This window comes from Apostichopus japonicus, chromosome 10 (genome assembly GCF_037975245.1).
Source record: "Apostichopus japonicus isolate 1M-3 chromosome 10, ASM3797524v1, whole genome shotgun sequence".
NCBI classification, from domain to species: Eukaryota; Metazoa; Echinodermata; class Holothuroidea; order Aspidochirotida; family Stichopodidae; genus Apostichopus; species Apostichopus japonicus.
Genome location: NC_092570.1, coordinates 18,050,878 through 18,070,090, shown reverse-complemented (window position 1 = coordinate 18,070,090; position 19,213 = coordinate 18,050,878). Strand labels below are relative to the sequence as shown.

Below are 19,213 nucleotides of genomic sequence, written 5' to 3'. Positions count from 1 at the left end.
CCCCCCCACCCCGTCTTATCTTATTCGGTAATGCTGCTCTTTGCCTTTGCGTGTCACTTTCCAGACATTTTGCCAAAAAAACCACCATAGTTCATGACACTAAAAATTGTAATTTCTCAAACTAATGATGCCTGCACCAGAGACCACACATCATTATACATTGATAGTTTCAATTTTTAACTGACCTTTGAATATGAAGTGTGATGTTGCCAAACTCATCATCTACTTATTTAATATTTCATTGTTTTGTTTTTTGCATTTTCACTAATTGGTTTAAATTAAGAAGAAATCAAGCAAACAACAGTGCTTGTCATTTATGAAATAAGAGAATGGCATAATTTTGAATGGCAAGAATGCATTTATACTGTGAAAGTTTTGGTACATTTAATTATTGCCAAGCATGCCATTTTATACGTTTTTGCCTTTTTTTTTTATAACATTCACTGAAACCTTTACAACATCAGCATGGTTGTTCCATATGAAACAAGTATTACACTAAAATTATGTGCCAGGCATTGCATTACATAGTTGTTCACATAAAACCATAATCCTGGGTTAACTAACTGTGTTCATATCATCTTCACAGATCTTTGAATGCTGAAAATTTACTTCTTAGAGGCTCAAAGGTTAAAAACACTCCATACGTTTACGGTGAGTTAGATTTATAGAGCATTTCTTGCGTGCTAGACATTATAAAATGTGTTCGAAAATTCAGTTAACTTAAACTATAAGAATAAGTAAAAAAAAAGAAAAAAATTATAAAACATTAGAAAAATACGAAAATTCAGTTGGTAGTCTCAGATGTTTTGCAAATGTTTCAAACCCCTTCAAGCATAGACATAAAAGTTTTATTTTAATTTGATTTTAACTGGTCTTTCATTCGCATTCCGTTTAGTTCTTAGAGAGCATTGGTTTTAATCATGTTTTCTGAGTGTCATCTACTGTTAGGTAACACTAGTTCTTCTCCTTCAGTTTACAAACTTTGTTCAGTTATTGTAGCATTGGGTTTAATATGTTTTGTAAGAATTACCTACTACACTGTGTTTGAGTTTTCCTGTAATCATATTATCTTTCTCAAAGTCTTCATATGTTGTCTTACCATTGTCGCCATTCTGCAATGTGGATCAGATCTTAATCATGAAATTGCTTTAAGATTTATATCCTTGTTGTTTTGTCTGTTTTAGCATTTTATGACTGTTATGATTTTAATTAATCTGTTGCATTTGTAATGCTTGCCAAGATTCACCGGCTATTTAGATTACACTGTGTTTTGGTTCTCTTGTCGTTGATGTCATTCCTTCCCTTTGTGAACATATTCCCTTAATACTCCAAACATCCATATCCTGTCTGTATCAATATTGTCATCCGCTTCATGTATATCTTTGTTTCAGGTGTCGCAGTTTACACAGGAGAACAGTCCAAAATGGCGCTCAATTCTAAAAAGAAAGGCCAGAAGTTTTCCTGCATTGAAAAGTGAGTCTAAAGAATAAATTTGTCAACTATCATCCTGGAAGTATTGTTTATGATATAAAACCCTTAAACCTCTGAGCCTCATTTATCCAGGTTCCCGGTTTTTTTTTTAGGTCACCTATTAAATCTATAATTGATTGTTATGTTTAAGAAACAATCAAAATGACTCAGAAATGTATTAGAATACACAAAAAGTCCGTTCCATGCTAAAATACTCACAAAGTGTTTACAATTTTTTGCACTGGCGCATTTGATACTCAGTACATTCTGGAAAAGTGGACGACTTCATAGCTCGTCCACATAATCTGTGTTGTTGCCGCCGATCTTTTGGTACTGGATTTCATCCACAGGCCTCAACAGAAGAGTTACTTAAAACACCTTATGTTTTCCTGGTAAATCTATAGATTTGCTTTTCCAAACTATTGAAGAATAATTGATATGGACAACATAACTTGTTTCTACCTGTGGGGGAAATCCCTTCAATCTCACACATGATTTATTAAAGATGAGAACTGTTATCACAAGCCAAAGACAGAAAGGCTACCCCACATAGCAACCTTTGGTTCTAGATTTTTCCAAAAATATCCTTGAAAAGGTTGCAAACATGTTCTACTTCTTGCTGTGCTTGGCTTCCAACTGTTTACCTATTAGACAAATAAATATATCCATTTAAAGAGTTGCAAACACATTCTAATTCTGTTTTACCACCTGCACTGATTAAGAATTATTGATGAAATGTACATTAAGGCTTTTCTGAGTTCCATTTTCATAATAACTTTCATAACCTGTATTTATATATGTAAAAGTAAGAGTGCCTAACATTTAGACTGTTAAAATCTTTATATTCTTCAAAGGCGATCCGAGGGAAGATCCTGGTAGGATCAACCGCCACGCCCTATAACTTTCATATATTTCAGTACACAGCTTTTTTTACAATAGATGAGCAGTCTGTTAAACAGTCCTTTCTCGTTTTGGTAATTTTTGGCTTTTAGTTGAAACTTTTTGATATTTTCTTTTGATTCTTTCAGATCAATGAACAAGTACTTGGTTGCTATGTTGGTGTATCTTGCTGTACAGACGATATTAGCGACTGGTTTAAAGTACTATTTCAATAATAAGGCAAACACAGAGCGGTCATGGTACTTTTATCCTTCAGCCGTGCAAAGCCAAGACTACAGTGGATCTGTGAGTTTTTATCATTCCTGTCAGTTTTATTTTCATAATATGATGTAAGAGGTCAATTTCAAATAAGATCTTGTTGAAACTTAAAGCTGTATATTTTTATTGAACTTGTCACAAAATCGGGTAGTGCTGGCATTCACCAACCATTAAAAGCAAATTTCTGAAGGTACCTGAAACCATAATCCAGTAAAGTTTGCTATTGCAGTGAAGAACACATGATGGTATGTTGGCATGGTTTTATTTCTTACTTTGGGTTTGCCAAAAGTTGTGTCAATCCCAAATATTTTGCAAAGCATCTACAGTATTGTTCATTTAATCTGTACTCTACTGTGGAGTGTACAGTGTTGTTTATAACAGTTTGCAAACAGTTGTTTTTGGTGACTTTTTAATAAATAACTTATTTAAATTTTTGTTTGCAGGCTGGAAAGTATTTTGAAGATTTCCTTTCATTCTTGGTGTTGTTCAACTACATCATCCCAATCTCTTTGTATGTAACCTTAGGTAAGTCGGAAAATTTGAAAAACAAAAAAGTGGAAAATGGTTAGTGGACTAGGAGTTGTTATTGACAGGAAATAGTTGGGTCTTTACATCTAATAGATTTACTGGATCAAGTGAGAATATTGCAGTCACATCTAATGCACATTATGGCTGTTTTATACATTGGAATGGTGACTACACTTGTACTGGATCAAGTGACAATACTGCAGTCACATCTAATGCACACTATGGCTGTTTTATACAATGGTATGGGGACTTCACTTGTTCTGGATCAAATGACAATACTACAGTCACACCTAATTACACCACATTATGGCTGTTTTATACAATTTTATGGAGACTACACTTGTACTGGATCAAGTGACAATACTACAATCACTTTTAATGCACACTATAGCTGTTTTATGCAATGATACCCAGACTATACTTTTACTGGATCACATCATTGCTGTTTTAACTTGAATATAACACCACAACAGTTGATTAATCGTCAGTATTTTCTGCACATTTGATATGCAACAATGCTATAAAGTTGTGTCATTTCACAGATTTTCTATATTCACATTGTATATCTGCACATTTACTATTCCACATATTTCAATGACTGAATTACACTCTACTGTCCATAGATGAAATATCTCACTTACTCAATAACTGTTCTCTTTTTTTTCAATGCAATTTATTTAGTTTTATCAAATTTTTGTCAATTTAGAAATGCAGAAATTCACAGGATCGACTTGGCTTGGGTTGGATATCGACCTTTACGATGAGGTACGAAAATACTTCTTATAGTTTGCTTTTTTTTTTTTTTTTTAAATATTGGGAAGATTTCAGAAAACTGACTGTAAAATTATTAACAAATTTGAAAAGAACAAAGAAATTATTGACTACAGAAGGATTAAAATTCATTGTTTTTGATTGGTACCAGACTAAGGTTAATGATTGGATCCCATTATATTTGATCATTTCTATTTGTGGCTCTATTGAAAAGCAAAATATAACCTGAATGTTTATGAAATGTTGTCATAGCAAGACAAAAGTATCATCTAATTACAGAAAGGGATTACTTAATTAATTAGAATGATAACAACCTTAATGACCCAAAATAAGAATTATTTCAGAAGACAACTATGTTAGGTTGCTTTGCAAACACATATATGCATGTGGAGGCAACAAAATGACTTGTATCTTTTGCAGTCAAGTGAATAAATTTAGCTCAATTTCCTATCCTTTTCCTTTTTTTTTCAAATGACCTTTTGGATGAAAAATCTAAGAGTCCTTGTGAATGACAAAACACTAGCCAATGCTTTGACGCTCAATATCCCCAATGCTAAAATTATCTTTTTTAAAACCATTTTCTCTCCTCAACCATTAGTTGAGTGAAAGATATCTGGCTATCAATAACCCTTTCAGAGGTACTACTGAACTAATCTTTAGTCCATTCTGTGAAAACATTGCTCTTAATTCATTAGGTACTACACAGATAACGTAATACAGTTTCAAGCACTAAAAATGACAAATTAAACAAAAGAATGCTAGGAATATGATTCATTATCATAATTGCTCATTTAGATTCTTTAAAAATATAAATATGTATATATTTGTTTTAAATATTTTTAGGTAACAGATCAGAGAGCCAGAGCCAACACTTCTGATCTGAATGAAGAACTAGGACAGGTAGAGTACATGTTCACAGACAAGACAGGGACGCTGACGGAGAACGAGATGACGTTCAGGCAATGCTCCGTCCGAGGGTTCAAATATATCGAAGATAACAGGAGAGGCCTTATGCCCAGTGGCAATGAACAAGCTTCAAAGGTCAGAATAACATTATATGTCTGTCAGTAGTGCCTTACCACAAATCTGTAAATTGTCTGAAAGTTATTCCCCAAAACCTTAGAAAGAAGAAGCAAACTGTAAAGGAGACTAGCAACATGGCTAGATCTGTAACCCCCCCCCCCTCCACCAGTTTGGTTGTCCTATGGAAAGTAAACAAACACCCTGATATTAAAAATTAAAAACAGCTTTCTATCAAACAAATAAAGTCCTATACATATCAGATACAGGTGTTTGTGTTGTTTATACCATTAACCATTGTTGTTTATTCCATTTGGAACTCACTTCCACTGCACATCAAGTCGGCACCCAACGTTAACATTTTCAAAAACAGACTCAAAACTTATCTATTTTTGACTGCCTTCCACTAGCGCCACTGAGCATTGGTTTTCCTCTGGATATTGGCGCTATATAAATTTGCATTTATTATTATTATTATTATGATAAAAGTTGAGTGCAGAATGCTTGGAATAGTTTGTATTGAATTGATTATAATTGCTTCATATGTTGTGCTTGTTTTTTTAGTCTGATGTGAAGTATTTCAAACTTGCAATGGCTCTCTGTCATACCGTCCATGTGAGTGAAGATGTAGCAGATGGCAGAGCAAGGTCAAACTCTGAGTTGAGAAGAGATTACCAGGCCTCATCACCAGATGAGAAAGCTCTTGTAGAGGCAGCTAACAGGTAAAAAATAAACTTCAAAGAGGATTGGCCCTTCAAGTTCAAATTTCATTTTCCCTTGATATTATTTAAATCTGTTATATATTTCCCAAGTCTCAACAATTCACTGTTTTGTAATCCAAGTTGCGCATGCTTACACACATTCAGTATCTGTTACATCTATATTACTGTTAAACTAGTCAATGTGTTTTTATTCTGTATTTTTAGGTATTCTATGGCTTGGATTTTGACCCTCTTTAAGCCTCGTCTGCAATGTTTGCATGTATCTTTCCTCAAAAAGAATTATTTGTATATTTTTCCATTAGGTTTGGGGTCATACTGATAGGCGGTACACAGGAGTACCAAGAGATATTGGTTGATAATGCACGGGACAAGTACACCATTCTGAATGTACTGGAGTTTGATCCTACCAGGAAGTGTATGAGCATCATACTCAGGACTCCTGAAGGTGAGTAAATACTTAGTACATTCCATAGTATTGAATAACATTCAGTTCAGTTACCATTAACAGTAGTAGTGTTGATTGCATATTATATAACATTCAGTTCAATAGCTGTTTACAATAGTAGTGCTGAAACTAAAAATTGAAGAAGTAAATGTCTTTCTTATTAGCTGTTATAATTGTGTTCCTATTTAGGAATAACTAAACAAGTGGTTTTGTGTTTTGTTTTTTTCTTCTTTAGGTAAAATTTGGATGATCTGCAAAGGTGCTGAGTCAACTATTATTCATAAAAGCACCTCTGGACCAAAGGACGAAGTCCTTCAACATGTTAATGATTTTGCAGTGGTGAGAAAATATTATATTTCTGTATTTTTGCAACAAATCAACTGACCTATATCTTCTATATTGAAAAGCAAAATATGAACATAACAGAACTGGATGCTTTTTGTGCTTAAAACATACTGGAAACCTTTGTTTCTTTGTCAAAAGTTTTGGTAGATTTTCGAGTAATTTCTCAACACTTGAAACTTATTTTAATAAAATATTACATTGTTTTGATGTTTAGGGTGGTATTGTTTAACAATTGCAGTCACCGCCAATGATTTATAAGTTTGTATTTTGACAAACTTGAATGTGGGGTTTCTATGATCGTAAAGAATATTTATTATTGAAAACTTTTTTAAATTATTTTCTTCTTGATCTTACTGTATAGGAGGGACTTAGGACACTGTGTTATGGTACTCGTACGTTTTCAGAAGATGAATATGAAAACTTGAGACAAATGCTGCACAATGCATCAACAGCCCTGGATGCTAGGGAAGAGAAGGTTTGAAAACTCAGTTTGTCAGTTAAAATACTTTACATTATCTGTAATACATTATCTGTAATAGTAATAAGGGAATACTATATTTATAAGGGAAAGGTTTAGAGTATTAAGTTGATATAAATACAGAAAAGCAAATTTTTCCAAAATAAAAAAGAAAAGATAGTTTCTCAGAATAGAAATAATTTGTGGAACAAAGTAAGTATACTGGTGGCAGACAACGTAAGACTTATATTTGAATATACTACACACAGAACCTCATCTCAATATCTTGTTTCTAACTTGAGATATATGGTTGATTAAATATAATCTACTCCAGGAGCTGGATCACAGTAAGCGGTTCTATGATATTTACTGTGCTGGTATGCATAGGTGCAGAAGGTGGGTGGCTGCCCCCCCCACCCCAACCCAAACTTTTTGTGAAAATTTGGGTAATATGCTGAGTAGTTTTCAGGGCCCCTACTGAAAGAAAAATAATTTGCAATATGTTTTTCAATGGTTAAAATTATGTTTTTCTTATCATTATTATTGTAACGACTTTCCCAATAATTCTAACCAATATGGAAGGGTAATAACACAGAAAATGATTGTTTGTCATTGGCATGCGATGTAATAACAGATGCATGCCAATATGATATGCACATTAACATTTTTAACATTAAAATTTGGTTATATTTTTCAGGCAAGTCATTACAGCCCCCCAAATCAAATTGACTAAAGCTTAGCTTTGAGAGTTAAATTTAGCCGCATGCATTTTAGGATTCATGAGTACTGAATGATTACTGTAAATCATTAAGATTAAAACAAAATTTAATCTCCCCTCCTAGCTCAAGAGAGTTTATGAGCAAATAGAGAACAATCTTGAACTGATCGGAGCCACAGGAGTTGAAGACAAGCTACAAGATAAAGTCAGCGAAACCATTGAGAAGCTCAGAGAGGCTGGGATCAAAGTAAGTATCTGGAACAAATTAATGATGACTTTTGTCAAATGTGTGTTCATTATGCAGTTGCTATCCCCCATTCTGAGATTGTTTGTGCTTCAACGACAATTTAGAATAGCAAAACAAGTTTGGAAGTAGGTTTGTAATTTTTCATTTGGTGGTGGTTGTTTTCATTCATATTATGAGCACTCATATGAGTGGGATCAAGCCCAACTCATCATTCAGCTACAAGGTAAACTTTAACTGATTTCAAAAAATATGGACCTTTGTAAATTAGTTATATTTCCTCTCTACAAGAGTGTTCTGTGCATTGTACTTTTTCGTATTACAACATGTTTTAGCTCTGTCTTTCCAGAATATTCCACTGAAATATGTTGCCTTATATTTGTCTCCCATGTTTTAAGTTGGCTTCTTTTAATAAAACAAGGAAGAATCTAGCCTTTTTGTAGAATTTAGAATTTATAAGCAAATTGAAAAGAAACATAACATCCATTCCCTTTCTTATTTTCTCTAATTGTAAGATATGGGTTCTGACAGGAGACAAACAAGAAACGGCAGTAAACATCAGTCATTCTTGCGGACATTTCCAGCCAAGTATGAGAGAATTGATGCTTGTTAAGCAGGAGGATCCTAATAAGTGTGGAGAGAACTTGGCAAGATTTGCAGAGCAGTGAGTGACAGTATTGATTGATTACTGTATTGAATGTACTCTACAGGATTTATCTACTATTGGTAGCTTGACAGTATTGATTGATTACTGTATTGATTATACTCTACAGGATTATCTACTATTGATAGCTTGACAGTATTGATTGATTACTTTATTGACTATGATAGCTTGACATTATTGATTATGGTAGCTTGACAGTATTGATTGATTACTGTATTGATTTTACTCTACAGGATTATCTACTATTGGTAGCTTGACAGTATTGATTGATTACTGTATTGATTGTACTCTACAGGATTATCTCCTATTGATAGCTTGACAGTATTGATCGATTACTGTATTGATTGTACTCTACAGGATTACCTACTATTGTTAGCTTGACAGTATTGATCGATTACTGTATTGATTGTACTCTACAGGATTATCTACTTATGGTAGCTTGACAGTATTGATTGATTACTGTATTGATTGTACTCTACAGGATTATTTACTATTGATAGCTTGACAGTATTGATTGATTACTGTATTGATTGTACTCTACAGGATTATCTACTGTTGATAGCTTGACAGTATTGATTGATTACTGTATTGATTGTACTCTACAGGATTATCTACTATTGTTAGCTTGACAGTATTGATTGATTACTGTATTGGTTGTACTCTACAGGATTATCTACTATGTGTTACTTGACAGTATTGATTGATTACTGTATTGATTGTACTCTACAGGATTATTTACTATGTGTAACTTGACAGTATTGACTGATTACTGTATTGATTGTACTCTACAGGATTATCTACTATGTGTAACTTGACAGTATTAATTGATTACTGTATTGATTATACTCTACAGACAGGATTATCTTCATATGGTAGATTAACAGTATTGATTGATTACTGTATTGATTGTACTCTACAGGATTATCTACTATTGGTAGCTTGACAGTATTGAATGATTACTGTATTTAATGTACTCTACAGGATTATCTACTATCGTTAGCTTGACAGTATTGATTGAATACTGTATTGGTTGTACTCTACAGGATTATCTACTATTGGTAGCTTGACAGTATTGATTGATTACTGTCTTGATAATACTCGGCAGGTTTATCTACGCTTTACAGTATTGATTGATTACTGTGTTGATTATACTTTACAGGATTATCTACTATGTACATTGATTACAATTGCATTAGATATTCTGTTGAATTGCAATATTTATTCCTTTCTATAATATTAATCTCTTCTCTTCTTTTTTCTTACATACTCTGCTTTACTTAGACCTCCTCTGCTTTCTGTTCAGAAACTTAAGCTTTTTGTTTCTTCATCTCTAAGCCTGCTCTTTGTAACAATTAAATTTATAGTCATTCTTATGATTCTGTTTCTCTGTTCAGAAAAGTAGACGTTTATCTCGAATCTTGAGTTCCTTAAGGCTTTTTTGTGAGAAGGACTTTTCGTCTTTGTTATTGTGTGCATTAGGTTCATTCCTCAGAAAATTGTATGTAGAACACAACTGGTAAAAGAGTCAAATAACTGATATAGTGACTAGTCATCAACGGGTTTAATAGTCCGATGCATTTGTATTGAAGGCTGCATCAGATATGTTTTGATAGTTATTTGATGTATTAAATCATTTTACTTTCCTAGAATGAGATTAGACACTCAGTCAATATCCATATCTTATGCCCTGGTGGTGGATGGTCCCAGTCTACAGTTTGCTCTTGACAATCACGAAGATGCCTTGAGAAACCTCTCGTTGAAGTGTTCAGCTGTTCTCTGCTGTCGGATGTCACCTCTGCAGAAGGCTTTAGTAAGTTGCAAGGGCGTAGGAGCCGGGGGGTGCCAGGGGGGTGCCAGGGGGGTGCCAGGTGAAAAATATGGAGGGGCGGAAGTATCATTCCACCCCCCCCCGCTTCGCAAGTCAGAAAACCCCTTTTTCATTTCCAAATGAGAAAAAAATCTCATTTGGAGCACCAAATTGCATCTAAGGCCAGGTGAAAATGCAAAATTATTTACAAAATGGAGTGGGTGTTGAAGTGTGCTATATTGCACCAAATTGCATCTGAGGCCACCTGGAAATACAAAAAAAAATCCAAAGGGGAGGGGGACACCCCTCCCCTTAGACCCCTCCCCCAGGCTGGCCATCAGTCTTCAGCCCCCCACTCAAAAGTACCTTCCTGCGCCACTGGTAAGTTGAGAAGTTACAAGAAACAAAACTACAGGCACTTTACACTTTACTTCATAAAAAAATACAATATTAATCTGTCTTGGCTTGCATTTTGTCCTATCAGAATCTCATCATCTCTCTTTAATATCAATTTGCAAAGAACACTGAAATTGTTTGAAGAAGAAATGCTACTTAACAGTAGCTTTGCTGTGTTGATAATCAAAATTACACCTTTCAGCGCATTCATTTGAGTTACTATGGCAATGAAGTTTGTCTTCTTCTTGTTCAAAAGATGCAATGGATCTGGTTAATTATCATCACAATTGATAAATATTATCATGACAAGTTCATCCTTTATTCATAGTGGGCAAAGTTCACCTTCTTTGAAAGTCAAATAGATGTAGGCTTATTGGTGATATTTGTATTAAAAATTAAACAGATTTCCGTTTTAAAGTTTTTGTTTTATGTAAATGCATCAATATTCTATTATATATTTCCATCCAAGATTATTTGATAGTAAGTGCTGCAAATTTCACCAGCTGCTTAAATTGTTGTTTGAATTGTTGAGTAAAGCCAACCTTTGTAATGTTTTCTTCCTCAGTCGGCCTATAAGATGTCACTAGATAATGATAATCTTTTACTCTCATTTATCAGGTGGTAAAGTTGGTGAAAGCTTCCCCCGAGAAGCCTTCCACCATGGCCATAGGGGATGGAGCTAATGATGTCAGCATGATACAAGAGGCACATCTTGGACTAGGTTAGTCTTTAAATATTTCAAGACTTCATTGGAATTAATGAGGATAGTGTGGGGAGGGGTGGGGAGGGGGGTGAAGGGCTTGTGTTAAAGGAAGGATTCATTTACCATATTATTAGCCATTGCTGCCTTACCAAAGGACAGTGTAAAACAAGTTATGATGAAGAGACATTTAATCATATCATAATTATATAGGAACAAGACTTTCAAAGCTAACGTTGAAATGATTCTTTTCATGTTTATCACAGGTTCATTGAAAAGTAGTTTGAAATATGAATAACCCTTAAAGGGGTTGTTAAAACAGAGTATTTTGATCTGTTTATGTTGAATGCAAGGCTTTCATATAATACATCTTTACTTAACGTTTGTTTTCGGTTTATTTGCAGGGAAGTTCTTTTCTGTTAAATTTGTAATTTTATAATTATGTTCTCTCTCTCTTGCAAGGCATCATGGGTAAAGAGGGTCGCCAGGCTGTCCGGAACAGCGACTATGCCTTTGCTCGTTTCTGTTTTCTTGAGAAGCTTCTATTGGTTCACGGTCATTGGTATTATAACCGCATTGCAATAACTGTGCAGTATTTCTTTTACAAGGTAAGATCTAGGCTGGATAATATCGTATAGCAGCAGTACATTGATGTAGGTCATCTCCTTGAAACATGATCATATTAAAAGATATAAATATTAAATCTCAGTAGGTACAGAAGAATTTAAAGTCTACACACTTACAGTGAATATGGTGTGCATACACTGTCAAAACTTAAAGAAATGTATTTAAAAAAATAAGACTCTAATGCAAAAAAAATGGTACAAAGAGCTCAAAGAGCTACACGAGACTGACTGTTGAGATACAAAACATTTGACACGCTGATTATAAACAATTAAATAATTTGACCAAAAATATTATGCAAACTTAATCATTAATATTCATAATTGAAAACAGACTGTATGAAGAAAGGCATGTGCCAAAGTATAGTATACATTAGCATCCACCCCCATCAGATATTTGAGGTAAGATTGACGAGATTGGTTTCACGTAGCAGTGAATCACTTTTCAGTAATGGCATGGTTGATAAAAGAGAGTTGATGGCTAACCGGTACATTAAGGGATATGTACTTCACTACAAATCAAACACGATATTAATTTATTATATTTTCATCATTTTTTCTGTTTCCATTTTCTAGAATTTTGCATTCATCACTGCTCAGTTCTACTACGCCTGCTTTTCCTACTTCTCTCAGCAGGTAACGTGTTTCATATTTTTTGGCGTCTATAAATTCAGCACCTTATGGCTATGAACTATCACTGTTAAAGAAACAGGTTTCTCAATTATTTTGTCTGAGGGACATAGGAAAACAGTAGTTGGTGCAAAGGGCCAGACATAATAAAAATCTCACTGTACGTAGGTTGAACAATGTGCAGGTCTAGGCCCATTACTCCTATGGGGGGGGAGGGGGAAGTCCAACTCATCATGATAATCCTGATTAGTACAAGACCACCAAGACCAATGTGCAGGTTTAGGCCCATTACTCCTATGAGGGGGGGGAGGGGGAAGTCCAACTTATCATGATAATCCTGATTAGTACAAGACCACCCAGACCAATGTGCAGGTTTAGGCCCATTACTCCTATGGGGGGGGGGGGGGGATCAAGCCCAGCTCATCATCATGATAATCCTGATTAGTACAAGACCACCTAGACCAATGTGCAGGTTAGGTCCATTACTCCTATGGGGGGGGGGGGATCAAGCCCATCATCATGATAATCCTGATTAGTACAAGACCTCCTAGACCAATGTGCAGGTTAGGTCCATTACTCCTATGTGGTTGGGGGGTGGGGTGGGATCAAGCCCAACTCATTATCATGGTAATCCTGATTAGTACAAGACCACCTAGACCAATGTGCAGGTTAGGTCCATTACTTCTATGTGGTTGGGGGGGTGGGGTGGGATCAAGCCCAACTCATCATCATGGTAATCCTGATTAGTACAAGACCACCTTGTAAGAACCTCTTGTCCTGACCAAAGAACCCTGGGTTTTGTAGCTCACATCTTTCCACTCAAACATTGGAGAATGTTTGGCAAAGGAAATAATTTAGCATAGCTGTATAACATTGAACAATTTAAATTGCTTCAGTTTTATTCCTGTTTGTTGTGACAGCAGCTGGCAGCAGGTGGAACCTTGTAAATCATTATTCCATTCTTCATCTTGTGTATTAAAATGATGCGTTTTCTGGAATTTCCTTGTGCTAGTTGATTCATATTTTTTTCGTCGTTTTCATTTATAGACGGTTTTTGAAAGTTTCTACCTGACCATATTCAACATCACTTGCACTGCTTTACCTATTCTCATCTTTGGGATCATCGAACAAAACGTGAAAGCTGAAGATTTGTTAGCCAATCCTAGATTATACAACAGACTCAACCGTAACTCAACAATGTCACTGCCACAGTGTATCTATTGGGTGGGCTTAGGTGAGTTTATGATCTCTCTATTTCATCTTTATAGCAAGGAGTGTTAGCTCAGTGGTTAACCGGTGCCTTCCAATCATTAGGTCCCAGTTCAAGTCACTACAAGATTAATGTATGTCGTCCAGTTACAGAGTTGTTGACAATTGACAATTCATAATCATGGACGTTAAATATGAATCTAAGAGACTGACTTCGGTCAGCTTGCGGCTTTGATAAGCCAATGAGGCTTCTTCGCGAGTTCCTGCTAGGAGGACCTAATATACATAAAATAAATAGCATTCAAAATGTGAGAGCTAAAACAATCCAACTCAAGCTCATATTGTATCCTTCCTTTCTTTTAGTTTGGTTTCTTATTTGAGTCTCACAAGGTATGTTTTTTTTTTCCAAAACAGGAATTTGGCATTCGCTGGTATTTTTCTTTGGTTTTCGATTCCTGGTTGGCGAGGATTCCTCTGTCAGACCAAATATGCAAGTAAGTTGACCCTCTTTATAAAAGTAGTTCAGTTTAGATATACTGTTTTCAAGTTCTTCTTCGAGCAAAATATAAATTTTAATTAATTAATCAGTACCGAAGAGACAAAATAAAAATAAAATTGATAATTCTACACATAATATGCAAAGTTGTTCAGTTTTCAAATTTTTGCAGGCTATTCCAGTACTGCTGTACCTTGCATAGTTACACTATTACTGTTTTCTTCTTCGAGTATATAAATGCTCTAAAATCTACATTTGGTAGTTATTTGGTATATATCAAGTGTTAGTGTTAATTATTTACAGGAAATGGATCAAATATACCTTAATTCTTGGGACCTTCTGAAATCATTGACACTATGCTTATTTTTTTTTCTTAGTAAATCCTTTTTTTGTGATTTTGATGTCTAATTCATCTTTATTTTCATATCAGGTTTCTGGAGTCTGGACATTTGGGACCTGGGTTTATACCATATGTGTTCTAGTTGTCAACTTGAAGGTAAGGAAATAATTGCCATATTGTGGATTTTAAGCCAGTTTTGTGGCTTTGACATTAGTCTGAAATTGTAATCAACATATGCATCGTTTGAAGGCTAGTAATATGGGGGCTTCCAACAGCACATGTGAGGAAATTTATTTTAAATGAATTTAATTAGGAACAGTCACATTGAATTCTGCTCAGCAACTTTATTAAATATTCTTGAGCATCATAATATCATATATTAATAATGTTTGTCATTTTACATATTAGCATCATCATATGATATTTAACAATGTTTGACATTTACATGTGAGCGTCATAATATATTAACAATGTTTGACATTTTACATATGAGCATCATCATATGATAACAATGTTTGACATTTTACATGTGAACATCAATTTCATATATTAACAGTGTTTGTCATTTTTTATGTGAGCATCATATTATCATATATTAACAATGTTTGAGGATTTATTCAGTATTTTCTATTTCATCTGATATGCATTTTTTCTTTTCCAACTCTTTCTCCATCTGTTGACTCAGAAGACGATAATTGATTTCTCTTATTTCCATTCTATTCCAGCTTTGCATAGAGACATCTTATTGGAATGTAATAACCTTCGTGGGGATGTTCATATCTATATTTGGGTTTCCTGCCTTACTCTCAATTTATTCAGGGGTGCTCTGGTGAGTCTTGAGGATAACAAATAGTTTAGCTACAGTTAGATACAGCTTTTTCTTTTGACTTTGTTATGTTTACTGTAGCATTGACTTTGGTATGTTTACTGTACTATTTAATAATAAAATCCTGGAACAATGGAACCCTTTAAATGAGTTATCAACTTTTCACTTCTAACAAATGTAAAAAAAAATGGAATAAATGTTTGCAAGTTGCTTATCTACTGCCTAAAGCCTATGTAGGTAATTATGTAGGACCTGACGTTTCAATTCCTAGAGGATCTTCTCAGGGGATAACTCAAACGAAAACTAAGAACAAATTAAGAGATGCAGTTCAATTTAACAAATGAGCAATGAATGAAAAAGAAGTAAAAAAAATTGTGATTAATAGTAACATGGAAAATGTCTGTGAATGTTATTTCTCTGACTTTTATACATTAGTTGCCACTGTACATAGTCTTTGGGAGTAGACAATCAGTTTGTTAACAGTTCCTTGATTCTTTACTTTTTATTCTCTGCAAAGTTATAAATTTTTACAAATATGGAAATAAAAAAAACTGAAGTTTACTCCAAATGATGTACTGTATACATTTGCTGATTTACTCTGAAATGTAATTTTTATCTTTCATTTCTATTTCAGGGCTGATAAACTTCAAATGTAAGTATAATTTTTATTTTAGTTATTGATGTCACTAAACGTTTAACTAATTCATCTTCAGTCATTAAAGTATTTGTTTCCAGAGAAGAAGAAAATGTGAACAAAAGCAAAAACAAAGAAGCCAATAAGGATTTTGATTCAATCATGCTTTCTGGAAGCTTGGTTTCTGGGATTAGTGAATTCGAATAAAATGGTTAAAAAACAACAGACCAATGGCAGACTAGGTTGCTCACCTCATCACAAACTGGTCCCTGATTTACAAATCCTCTTCTAGTTTCCAAATCAATATTCTCCTGCTCTAGGAGACTTTTAGTTTGCAACTTATGAATGACGATGATACTTTATTCTGAGTAATTTATAAACATTTTGTGAAGTATTGGAATGTTTCTATAATATTGTAATTAATTAATTTCATTTAAGGCAACATCCATACTGCTGCTTTAAGCCATACATACTTGACTGATGTTAAAATGCCTTGTTTCATCTCTTCAATTCCAGATCATTCTTTGATACCACCACACTCTATTTTGTGTTCTTTGAGTCTTTCAAGAGTTGGTCTGTCTGGTTTAACTTCCTGCTTCTCACCGTGCTCGCATTTCTACCAGACTACATCTATAAAGCAGCAGTATTGTTTTCTCAGCAGGGACCGAAGGCTCGACGACAGGTACGTCTTGTGTTACTCCTAATTTGGAAGAAAAAAGACAGACAGGTTTTTCTTACCAGTCAATGGGGCTGTGTATGATAAAAAACAAATGTGGTTCATTCATCTTAGAAGGATGTACTTTGGCAAAATGAAAGCCAGAACTTATTACAAAATACACAGCAGTTGTACAGCTTACTACCATGTGGAATTTAAAACAAACATTGAGTTGGTTTGGTATATAGCAGTATTAATCAATTAATTCATAAGGGGAAGTAGATAAATGGATTTGTTTAATGTTAGTATTAACCAAGTACAGCAAGTGTTCTTCTATCTATGATAACAAGACCATCATCTAATATATTACATAGGTATCCTATATCATTATCCTGATTCCATACTTCATCACTGACTTTGAAACCATTTCCACCAATACCAGGTATTTCATAACTGTTTTCAATATGTAGGTTATTAGTGACTTTCCATTCTTTTGCAGGTAGACCTTGTACCCTCCCCACTCACATGCCCCCCCCTCCCCTTGCCTGCTAATGATCTAAGCATATCCTTCATGTTACAATTCCTACTGTAGTTTCATAGTTTGTCAAATTTATCACTGTATCACTAACGCTGTATAATTAACAAAATTAATCAAAACAAAAGTATAATTAACAAAAAGTAGAGGGTGTTCACTTTGGTGAGCTTCATTCACTCTGCCTACGTTATTTGTCATCAGTTAAATTTTCTTTCAGAGAATAATGAATCTTCTCTCTCATTCATGCTTCATCCCATGCTACAGTGGCCCCCATTTATTCTTCCTCACTTCCTAAACTCCATCTTCTCGACATCATCGTCCCAGGCTGAGATCCCAGAAGAATTACTATCCAGCCAAAGTAGTTTATCGAAGAGAGGCGTAGACGTACGTACAACCCTGTTTGCAGTGTACCTTTGATGTGGTCATTAATTTCACCTTTGTCTTCAATGCATGATGAGCTGAAATACCCTTTTTTTTCAGAGGATTGGTCTTTTTTCTAAGATTATTATGATTATTTTATTTTTCTGGTATTTCCTTGTGTGCTGAGTTGAGTGGAAATAAACACCCGCAATTTTTTATCTAACATCACTTTATTCGAAGTAAACATTCAATAAAAGTTAAACTGTACTATATAATGCTGCATGGATTAGTCTAATCTGCATAAAGCCAGGTGGGTTAGTCTAATTTTCATCGGACTGAGTGGGTTAATCTAAACGTCATAAGACTGAGTGGGTTAGTCTAATCTTCATAACAATGGGTGGGTTAGTCTAATCTTCATAACACCGGGTGGGTTAGTCTAATCTACATTAGACTGAGTGGGTTAGTCTAATCTTCATAACAATGGGTGGGTTAGTCTAATCTACATTAGACTGAGTGGGTTAGTCTAATCTTCATAACAATGGGTGGGTTAGTCTAATCTTCATAACACCAACCAGGTGGGTTAGTCTAATCTACATTAGACTGAGTGGGTTAGTCTAATCTTCATAACAATGGGTGGGTTAGTCTAATCTTCATAACTCTGGGTGGGTTAGTCTAATCTACATTAGACTGAGTGGATTAGTCTAATCTTCATAACAATGGGTGGGTTAGTCTAATCTTCATAACACCAACCAGGTGGGTTAGTCTGATTTTCATCAGACTGAGTGGGTTAATCTAATCTTCATAAGACTGAGTGGGTTAGTCAAATCTTCATAACAATGGGTGGGTTAGTCTAATCTTCATAACACCAGGTGGGTTAGTCTAATCTACATTAGACTGAGTGGGTTAGTCTAATGTTCATAAGACTGAGTGGGTTAGTCTAATTTTCATAAGAACGGGTGGGTTAGTCAAATCCACATAAGAATGGGTGGGTACGTCTAATCTTCATAAGACCTGGTGGGTTAGTCTAATCTTCATAACACCAGGTGGGTTAGTCTAATCTACATTAGACTGAGTGGGTTAGTCTAATGTTCATAAGACTGAGTGGGTTAGTCTAATTTTCATAAGAACGGGTGGGTTAGTCAAATCCACATAAGAATGGGTGGGTACGTCTAATCTTCATAAGACCTGGTGGGTTAGTCTAATCTTCATAACACCGGGTGGGTTAGTCTAATCTTCATAACACCGGGTGGGTGAGTCTAATCTCCATAAGAATGGATGGGTTAGTCTTCTTCTCAATCATCTTTCTTGAGAATGGCTTGAAGTGATGTCCACTCTTCTACCTTTATAATACCATCAAAGATGGATGCAAACCTTCTCCAGTTCTTTCTGCCTTTTACCTCTTTGGTTTGCCAGTGTTTTGCGATTGCTTGTAACAAATGTTTTTTTCCACAGCGACCTCC

The 19,213-nt window shown here is 34.7% G+C and overlaps 1 protein-coding gene across 6 annotated transcripts in view; it reads left to right on the top strand.

Moving 5' to 3' along the window:
* The window catches only part of LOC139975326 (phospholipid-transporting ATPase IF-like), a 49,549-nt gene that overhangs the window by 16,279 nt on the left and 14,057 nt on the right, over positions 1-19,213 (top strand). For 4 of the 6 annotated variants that reach the window (XM_071983170.1, XM_071983171.1, XM_071983175.1 and 1 more), the window contains exons 8-29: positions 587-651; positions 1,392-1,473; positions 2,499-2,655; positions 3,072-3,153; positions 3,863-3,921; positions 4,771-4,968; positions 5,512-5,669; positions 5,972-6,114; positions 6,350-6,453; positions 6,821-6,934; positions 7,759-7,881; positions 8,394-8,542; positions 10,190-10,352; positions 11,364-11,466; positions 11,908-12,053; positions 12,645-12,704; positions 13,746-13,932; positions 14,322-14,401; positions 14,834-14,899; positions 15,469-15,572; positions 16,204-16,221; positions 16,720-16,885. In XM_071983170.1, the coding sequence (XP_071839271.1) occupies positions 587-651; positions 1,392-1,473; positions 2,499-2,655; positions 3,072-3,153; positions 3,863-3,921; positions 4,771-4,968; positions 5,512-5,669; positions 5,972-6,114; positions 6,350-6,453; positions 6,821-6,934; positions 7,759-7,881; positions 8,394-8,542; positions 10,190-10,352; positions 11,364-11,466; positions 11,908-12,053; positions 12,645-12,704; positions 13,746-13,932; positions 14,322-14,401; positions 14,834-14,899; positions 15,469-15,572; positions 16,204-16,221; positions 16,720-16,885 (2,527 nt within the window). Of the gene's footprint in view, positions 1-586; positions 652-1,391; positions 1,474-2,498; positions 2,656-3,071; positions 3,154-3,862; positions 3,922-4,770; positions 4,969-5,511; positions 5,670-5,971; positions 6,115-6,349; positions 6,454-6,820; positions 6,935-7,758; positions 7,882-8,393; positions 8,543-10,189; positions 10,353-11,363; positions 11,467-11,907; positions 12,054-12,644; positions 12,705-13,745; positions 13,933-14,321; positions 14,402-14,833; positions 14,900-15,468; positions 15,573-16,203; positions 16,222-16,719; positions 16,886-17,657; positions 17,778-19,213 lie in introns of all 6 variants that reach the window. The other 2 variants (XM_071983169.1, XM_071983173.1) reach the window with 1 other exon arrangement.